This window comes from Lactuca virosa, chromosome 6 (assembly GCF_052849685.1).
Source record: "Lactuca virosa cultivar CGN04683 chromosome 6, Lactuca_virosa_CGN04683_v6, whole genome shotgun sequence".
Lineage (NCBI taxonomy): Eukaryota > Viridiplantae > Streptophyta > Magnoliopsida > Asterales > Asteraceae > Lactuca > Lactuca virosa.
Window position 1 is genome coordinate 222,275,840 of NC_136431.1, and position 9,607 is coordinate 222,285,446.

At 38.5% G+C, this 9,607-nt stretch overlaps 1 protein-coding gene across 6 annotated transcripts; it reads right to left on the bottom strand.

The window, feature by feature from the left end:
• Window positions 1-641: 641 nt before the first annotated feature.
• LOC145120723 (metal transporter Nramp7.2-like) lies at window positions 642-8,812 on the bottom strand. 6 transcript variants are annotated; one of them, XR_013714326.1, is made up of 6 exons: window positions 8,410-8,812; window positions 7,679-7,860; window positions 7,513-7,582; window positions 7,129-7,336; window positions 6,710-6,784; window positions 642-1,965 (listed from the first exon to the last, which is right to left on the bottom strand). XR_013714326.1 is itself a non-coding variant. In XM_079056526.1 (5 exons), the coding sequence occupies exons 1-4, from the start codon at window positions 8,521-8,523 to the stop codon at window positions 7,328-7,330; spliced, it is 375 nt and encodes a 124-aa protein (XP_078912652.1). In that variant the 5' UTR covers window positions 8,524-8,812; the 3' UTR covers window positions 642-6,784; window positions 7,129-7,327. The 6 variants fall into 6 exon arrangements, 2 of the variants coding, with proteins under 2 accessions (XP_078912652.1, XP_078912651.1); XR_013714325.1 differs by having other exon boundaries at window positions 642-3,951; window positions 4,055-6,784; XR_013714324.1 differs by having other exon boundaries at window positions 3,872-6,784.
• Window positions 8,813-9,607: the final 795 nt, after the last annotated feature.

Sequence of the window (9,607 nt, forward strand, 5' to 3'; positions counted from 1 at the left end):
CTGTATATGTGTTTTATATCTATAAAATGTGTTAGGTAAAACATGTGTAGATGAAATAGTTGTTGTGTGATAAAAACAAAATGATGAGAGGTGATATAGATCATGAGATAAGGGTGAGAGGTAAACCATGAGAGAAGCCTTTTACCCATGTGTTGGCCCCGTCATTCAGTAGAGTATGGATGACAACCACGGACTATTCTATACAGTCCAGTGGACACTAGCAGGCTCGCAACCTGTAGGTGTTTTGAACTATGTGCTCACCAGCTGTACTCTATAAACCCATTGACATGTATTGCGAGTGGACTCTCGAAAATGATACTGTTAACAAACGAGATAAGCCTGGCAGATGCGCCTAAAGGACTCTACCGGCAGAAGCGCCTAATAGAGAACCTCATAACCCCGACAGATGCGCCTAAAGTACTATACCGGCAGATGCACCCCATAAAGAATGTCACAATTCTGGGAAATGTGCCTAAGTGATAATATTAGCAGTTGTGCTTGACAGATGTGCCATTAGCAACGATGGATTGTGTGCCTATTCTTTAGGATAATCCTTATGAATGAATGAACGAGGAATAGTTGATTCTTAGGGTAGATCCTTAAGAGTAAAGAAGATAATGGGGATGGGTAATTGGGTTGATTGTTTGATGTTTAAACATAATAATTATATGATTGTGGGTTAAAAACCCTATGTAGTCACCAGGTTTCCCAACCTGACCCACTCAGTTTATTTGAATCACAGGTTTCGATATGAAGCTACTTTACACTGAGGGATTTAAAAGAGATGTAGGTCACTAGTGTAAATGAATGTAAGTTCTGTTTATGCTTATGTTTCTGTATTGACGATGACATCCCAAATGTTTAAAATGAATAAAAATACATTTCTTCGGAAATACTTTGATAACGTATTTATCATGTTTTTCTGGGAACAAATTTCGCAACGTTTTTATTAAAAGAGGTACTCTCATTTTTATAAAGCATAAACAAAAATCGGTATTTTCTGGTCGTGAAAATGGGGATGTCACAAATCCATTGTGATCTCCTCCCACTTCCACATAGGAATGGGTAAAGGTTGCATCTTGTTGTGGTGTCTCTAATGCTCGACCTTGACTTTCCTGCAAGTCAAGCATCGCTCAACAAACGAAACTATCTCCCTCTTCATATAGGGTCGCCAATAACTCAACCTTAAATCCATGTACATCTTCGTAGCCCCTGGATGGATAGAAAGCTTTGACTTATGCGCCTCCTCTAGAACCGTCTGCCTCACCCCACCTGATTCTGAGACCCAAACTCTACCGCATTGAGTCAACAATCCTCGGTTGTCCCTGAAAAACAACGGAATATGTCCCCTGATCCGCTCGGCCTTCCAATTCTCCTTTTTCAAACCCTAAACATGAGCTTCCTTTATCAAATCCAACAAAGACGAGGTGACAACCATCCTCAAGCAAACATCTCTGATAAAAGAACTCGCCGCATTGCGGCTCAAAGCATCGGCCACCACATTGGCCTTCCCAAGGTGGTACAGGATCTCACAATCGTAATCATTTACCACAATCAGCCATCTTCGCTGCCACATATTCAGAATCGGCTGGTCCATCAAATACCCCAAACTCTTGTGGTCTGTGTAGATAGTACACCGGACCCCATACAGATAGTGTCTCCAGATCTTGAGGGAAAAAACTACGGCCCCCAATTCCAAATCATGTGTGGGGTTCTCACACCCCCGAACCAGAGAAACAGCTGAAACGTCCGGGGGTTGGATGACTTCATGTTGTAATATCATCACAGTGGATATAATTGAAACAAGGCAAACATCATCATCACACGTACAATAATACAACAGTACTGGGTTTACATCGTTGTAATTGTTTACAAAAGTTACATACTCGAAATATAAGTGTATGGTGATAGTAAAAATACATCAAAATCCATGAGTTCTGGAAAGCCAACCTGCTTATCGATTTCCTGAGAATACAAGTTATTTTGAAAATGGTCAACATATATAATGTTGGTGATTTCATAAGTATATTTGTATGAAAGTTTTGTAGCACTTTGTAAACACCAGAAAATCCGATATTTTCTAAAAAGAATTAAATGGTTTAAACGTTTTGTATCAAATCTTGTATTAAAGCATGTGTGTTTTCTGTTTTGAAAATGTATAAAGAGAGTATTCCAGAAAATTCTATGTTTTCTGTTGTAAGTAGAAGGTAATGTATAATGTAAGTTTTCCCAGAAAATCCGATATTTTCTGTTTGTAAAAGTGTTGTGGTCTTAAAACCCTAAAACTGAGTATCAGTGTATGTATGTTTTTGTATCATCAAAGTGGTATGTGTATTCCGTAAATTTATAATGGAGTTATTTTCTATGTGAGTCGTTATAACCATACTTAATAATGACTGATCTGCCTGTCATGACATTTTTCAGACGCGGACTTGTTTAAGGTAAGGTTTGTCACCCTAGACTGGCCTAGTCTAACTGTAGCGAACAGCTCAGGTGTGGGGTGTCAACCCCGTATAGATCTATACACAAACTCTCGCTCTCCCTCCAGGAGACTCTGGTTATAACTACAGGCTACGGTTGTACACTAGATAGGTGCGAACAAATGAAATGTCTCACAAGAGCCTTAACTGAATTTACGCGAATGTTGAATTGCACAGTATATATTGTTTCCATGTATGTTTTTAGTTTTCAAGGCCCAACGAGTATGTACATGAATGTGTGAAGCCAACAAGCATGTAGATGGACCACGAAAGCCCAATTAACATGTAATGTATTTTCCAGGCCCAACAAACATGTAAAATGACAACTAAGGTCCACTAAACATGTAAATTATATTTCAGGCCCAATAAACATGTAAATTATATTACAGGCCCAATAAACATGTAAAAGGACAACTAAGGCCCACTAAACATGTAAATTATATTCCAAGCCCAATAAACATGTTAAAGGACAACTAAGGCCCACTAACATGTAAATTATATTCCAGGCCCATTAGAAGTGAAAATAATGTAATTAACCCATTTGTTAGTGTATTGTTTGTTCTAGTTCTATTATTTACCAAATTGACAATAAAAGCCCACTTTTGTAATGACATTTTTGGCCCATTAGACCGAAACTTTACAATTTAGGCACATTTTTGGTACAAATGACGCTTTAGGTCCCTTAAGACCAAAAGTTTATATTTAAGGGCGTGTTTCAAACAAAATAGCATTTCTAGCCCTCTCTTTGTTAGAAATAACACTTTTGGCCCCAATTTTATGAAAGTTGACATTTTCGGCCCAATTGTGTATAAATTTATCTTTTCGGCCCAAGTTTAATAAAATTTACATTTTCAGCCCTATTAACCGAAAATTTACATTTTTTGGCTCAAATTTGTTTAAAATGACAATTTAATTCATAAAAGCCAAAGATTTACAAGTTTAGCCTATGAAACCGTGAAGACCCAATTTGAGGCCCATTTTGTGAAAATTTACTCTTTTGACCCTTTTAAAACCATGAATATCATAAAGACCCATTTTTATTTAAAAATAACTCTTTTAGTCCTCTTAAAACCGTGAGTTGACAAAAAGATCCTCACTTTTTGTTTACTTTGTCAATTTTTGGCCCCTCTACACGATTTTACTTAGTTTCCAACATCCTTAACATGTTTTAATCCTTTCATCTTCATAATAAGTTGCATAAAGGGTTTTAGTTTACCAATATCACTATATTTTAGTAGATCTATCGAAATCTATGAAGTTACAACACATAAGCACAACATATAACATGGAAAAACACACATAATCATGCTTAAACACATAGATCTACACAAAGCAACTTGTATTCTCCACCAAAACTTAGTAAAAACCGAAAATAGGGGGTATGAACTCACCTTGGGTTGATGGATTTGGTTTTTGGTGAAGAAATGAGAGAGATTTCGGCCTTAGCAAGCTCCCTTGAGTAGATCTCGAACTTATGGGGTTTGAACGGAACATGGATCACGAAATGGGGGGGGTTAAGAGAAGTAAGTTTATCATGAACATGAAGTTAAACACCTTGATGAGAAGTAGCTTACCATGAATGGATGGATTTTGATGAAGTATCCTTGGACTTACACACTAGCACACACGAAATCTTGGAGGAAAAGTGGGAATTTATTGAGAGTGTAGAGAGAATTGTTTTATGTGGTGGAAGTTTTAATGAAGGGTGGAGGATGGAGAGTGGGCCGAGATTAAGAATAGAGAAAGAGAGAAGATTAATCTTGGTTATTGCATGAAGGTTTAAAGGGTTTAGTCTTGGAAATATGTGAGGTAATTTGCATGGATTACCAATAGATAATAATGAGGTGTCAACTAATTACATCCATGAAATTTTTCTTTTTTTTTTATAGATATAGGCCGAGAATGAGAGGAAAGATGAGAGGATATGGACTTGGGCTTGATATAGCTTTGGCCCATTATAAATTTTTGATCTATGTGGGCCCACCTATGAGTTTACGGCCCAACATGACAAAAAGAATGGGTTTACGACCCAATAAAGTTCAAGAAAGTTGTTTACGGCCTAATAAGGCCCATGAAAGCAAAGTGAGACATTTTAGGTCCAATAAGGCCCATAAAAAATCTTATGGCCCAAAATGTTATAGTTTAATGAATGTGGGTCCATTTAGGGCCCAAATAAGGATTCTTCGCCCAAAATAAGCAAGTTGTAGGTTTATTGGCCCATTAGGCTCAATAATTGATTCCTGGCCCAATAAATGTTTGAACTGGGAAATTAGGGTTACAACCCCAAGTAGAGTGTACGAAATGTATCAATTTAGGTTTTGGGCTTCACGAGTGAGTTTTGATTTGAATAGTTGTTTTTGAATGAGTAATATGTATAACCTTAAACTTGAAGTTACAAGATACATCAATAATGGATTACCCGTAGACAGAATTTCCTAGCCCACAGATGCTAGTTGTGACAGGGGTAGTTCGCCTCATGAGGCTTCAGCTGCCTCGAAGCGTAAGCAATCACGTGACCCCTCTGCATAAGAACAGCTCCCAAACCCGAAATAGAGGCGTCGTAGTAAACCACAAAATCATCCAAACCCTCAGGGAGTGCGAGAATCGGGGCCTCACACAATCTTTGCCTCAGAGTCTCAAAAACCAACTATTGATCAGGCCCCCACTGAAAGGTCACATTCTTCTTTTTCAAACGGGTCAAAGGCACAACAATCTTAGAGAAAACCAGGATAAATCTCCGATAATACCCTGCAAGACCTAAGAAACTCCGAATATCATATGCTGTCCTCGGAAACTCCCATCGCATCACAGCCTCGATCTTGGTCGGTTCAACCAAGATTTCCTTCTGGTTGACGATGTGCCTCAGAAACTGCACCTCGCGCAACCAGAACTCGCATTTGGAGAATTTGTCATAAAGTCTCTCCCTCTTCAGGGTCTCCAACACCTCTCACAAATGCTGCTCGTGTTGCTCATTAGTCTTAGAGTAGACCAGAATATCATCAATGCATACAATCACAGACCGATCCAGCATCGGCCTGTAGACCCGGTTCATGAGGTCCGTGAACGTTGTTGGTGCATTGGTGAGTCCGAATGGCATCACCACGAATTCGTAATGAACATAACGAGTCCTGAAGGATGTCTTCTGCACATCCTCGTCTCTGGCCCTCATCTGGCGGTACCCTGATCGTAAATCAATTTTGAAAAACCAAGAGGCACCCTGAAGCTGATCAAACAAATCGTCAATCATCGGAAGTATGTAATGGTTCTTCACCGTTAGCTTATTCAACTCTGGATAGTCAATGCATATTCTGTGTAAACTGTCTTTCTTCTTCACATATAATCATCACAAGGCATCCAAAATTCTACACAACAAACAATGGGTCGGCTTTAGTGCCTTCAACCTATGGATCTAGTGAGGAAACTCATATCAACTGCTGAAAAACCCAGATGAATGCTCGGGTTGCTGGACTGGAGAAATCTCCGTGCTAACTAAACAATAGAGTCCCAATTAATAATTAAGACATAACCCAAAACTAAAAACCTACAATACTTGCCTAATATCTAAGGTAAAAAGGGCCAAGTAGTCTTTTACGCCCAATAAAATCCTAGACCCAATAAAATCCTAGGCCCAACCCCAAGGATCATCTAAGGTCCAATATGGGCCCAACATCAGAAGTGGCCCAACAACAAGTACTTTTATGGTCCAGCCCAACGATTAAGGCCCAAAAATCACCCCAAGCTGGACTGGGCCATACGCTCGGCGTACCAACTGGTACACGTATCATACTTGGCTGAAGTGGGGGGATCGCAACTGGGATGCAGTACGCGTAGCATACAGGGAGTTACGCCCGGCGTACGCACCCCTCATGCAAACTAATGCAAAATGTCTTAATGCCTTAAGACCTTATGACCAAAACTTAGATCTGAACCCACTAAGACCCCTAAGGCCATAAAGTTGCAAACTTTATGCCTTTCATGGCTACAAGAAGCCCAACACTAAAAACCTAGCATACTTAACCCTTTTCTACACCCTAACTCTTGGATAGGGACAAATCAAGGTCCAAGTTTGCATCTTTATGACTTGAAATGCCTTAAAACGTCTGAAATGACACCTTGAAGGCTTAGGAGTACCTCATACTCACCAAGCCCTAGAATTTGGGACAAAAAGGAAGAAAATCAAGGCTTAACTAAGATCTAAAAAAACATAAGCCAAGTTTGGAGTTTTATACCTCCAAATGGTGCACAATAAAGAGGAGATGTTGGATCCAAAGTCTTGAGAGAAAAGCTTACCCTTGAAGGTCCTTCTTCACAACCATGGATGCACATAATCATTCAAAAAAGCTCAAAATGCTCAAAATAAACTAGGTTTTGCAAAGAGGGTCGATCTTGGGATGGAGGTTGATAAAGGGAAAGTTCTTGAGGCCATAATGGTGTTTAAATAGTGCACAAACCCTAATTATTTGGGTTTTGGTATGAACCATGTACGCCCGACGTACCGGAGTACGTGTAGCATACTGGCACGGGACATAGTACGCTCAGTGTACCAAGGCGTACGACCCGCGTACTCGAGCAACACCAAAAAGTCACGGATTTTGACATCGGGGACCCTTCTTGCAACAAATCAAAACTCAAGGGTCCAAAAGCAAACCTGAAAAAAAAATGTTACAGGAGAAGTCGAGCTCCACTCTTTATGCAATGGCAGCGACAAATAGGCATTAGCGATGGATAGTAGCGGCACATTAGCAGCAATATGTCGCTGCTAATATGGCGACTTGGTGTGTTGGTACGTGTTCGGCATAGCAAACAAGCAAACAGTACCAGAGAGCTATCATTCATTCAGATGTTGATCAAGAATGCTACAAAGAGAACAACAACACTATCAATCAGGAACTATCTGCATGCATCTTGTAATTCAAAATATTATACATAATTAGATATAAGAACTCGAGTTTTTCTTTTAAGCAAAAGTAACAAATTTTCAAGAAAGTTCAATTGAATCTTTTGAGTGCCTGCATGTCATTAAAAGACTTACATTGATGCCACGGACTGAATTTGGTATCTTCCAAGTAAGAACATGTCTCGAATGGAGAAAGAGATAATGCCTATTAAAATTGGGTGAACTTGAGGTTAAGAAGAACTAGAGTAGATTTTAGAGAATCGTTAATACGACAAACAAGTGTTGGGAGTTGGGATCATACTGCATGACAAGTGCACCAAATAGTGCAATGGCATCGCCAACGGTGCCATCGCCACTATGTTTATGAATAAACATTCCTTTTAACACATCAGCAGCCGCCGGTCTGACATGGCCCATTTCTCCAAAGAAACAACCAGCCATCACAAAAACTAGAATGGCTATCGATATTTCAAGCTTCATCACCTATATGTGATCAACAGTTAGGGCTTTACTCGCAAATCAAATAAAAACTCCTATTACTTGTCATGTAGTAAAATAATTTCTTGAGGGCACATATTCTTTGAAGAGCTAGTTGCAGAAAACTGTAGTTGCATTAGTTTTGCATAAAAATTATGGGTAAATTGGTTGTTTTATCAATTATCAACCAATTAACTCTCCATCTGTTTTTATTTTAGGCAGACAACTATCTTTATTGTCATTCAATAAAATGCATAGTTTAATGAAATGGCCGAATGAGTTAGAATGCCTAGTTGGCATTCAATGGATTATACTCAATCTTAGCGTTTCTGAAGATTGTTATGTTCAAAATAATCAAATTTTTATTGTATAAAGAAAAAGAAAAAATATCCATGTTTGATTATAAGGGGCAAATAAACGCTATGATATCAATCTTGAAAACGGAAAGTAAATAAAACATGCATATTTGATTGATTTGAAATTTTATTCTAAGGTCTGTAAGAAACAAATTAACGTTTTGCTGGGATGCGAGGGTGGAGGTAGGAAGGGACAGACCTGGTTCATATCTTGATGATCATAGTCTTTACAATTGAAAAAAGAAAGATCAACAGCTGATGTGTGGTTGTTCCCTCCTGGAACTCGTGGTGGCTCATGCTGCAGCCCTGCCATGTCTGTAAGACGATAACTCTGCCTTTGTGGGTGTGGCGAACAGACTTCACTAGTTGTTATTTATGCACTCCAAATTAGAGTTCTGCGATAACCACTATCACGATTTGGTGATGAGTACTCACGATTTGATGATGTGATTCCGAATTTCTGTACTCACGATTTGATGATGCGTCTCCTGATTTCTCTACTCACGATGTGTTACCGGATTTAACGATGTGTTACCGGATTTCTTGACTCATGATTTGATGACGTGCTTCCGGATTTGATGATGGGATTAGAGTCCACCTTGTTTCGCTCACTCCTTAGCTAGTGGATATATCGAAGGCCGAGTTTTAAAAAAAAATTGGGCCCTGTAAAATGTTGGACCCTGTTCAATCTAATAGAGTGAATGAAGTCCTATTGGTCGGGCCTGTCAATGACTATCACCCTAACGTCTACCATAAACTCCATCTTAGTTCACTCCATCTCACAAGAGTATGATACAAATCATAAGAGACTTAATTACTAGTTGTGGATTGGCCATAATGGATCGACAACCAAAACTTACTCGTCCATATTATATAAAAAATTAGGGTTATTGTCATAGAAACGCAACAAAGTTTTGTGTTTTGTTTTAAAAGGCCCTTAAACTAATTTTTATTCCAAAGGTGTAAACTCAAAATGACATGTTATTAAAGGGAATATACCCTCTTATTCGGGGTTAACATATAACCAAAACTTAGATGACACATGAAACTTAACTTTTGTTTGACTCTTATTAGTTGAAAATTGTCGCTTTAGTAGGTCCAAACTTTTTATTTTGTTGCAAGTTTGGTCCAATGTCTTAATCTTTGTCAGATTCCCAGTTAACATAGGTTTGACTAATCAAAGTAAGTGTATTTTTGTCATTCCCTATTTCTAAAACGATCATGGACCATGGTAAAAGGTTTCAATCAAGAAAAGTAATTGATTTAAAGTCAAACTTCATCAAAAGAAAAGTCAGCCTTGAATTCAAATTCCGGTATTCGTTATGCATTTCTTTTCTTTTCTTTATTTTCCAGCAAGAAAAAAAATGTTACATATGTTATCAGTCTTTCTTGATCGT

Bases quoted from the DNA above. Each gene is read 5' to 3' on its own strand.
- LOC145120723 (XM_079056525.1), bottom strand. From the start codon at position 8,523: ATGGCAGGGCTGCAGCATGAGCCACCACGAGTTCCAGGAGGGAACAAC. The intron at 7,861-8,409 runs GTCTGTCCCTTC...GATCACATATAG, and splicing joins ATCATCAAGATATGAACCAG to GTGATGAAGCTTGAAATATC. The intron at 7,583-7,678 runs GTATGATCCCAA...CAATTTTAATAG, and splicing joins TTTGGTGCACTTGTCATGCA to GCATTATCTCTTTCTCCATT.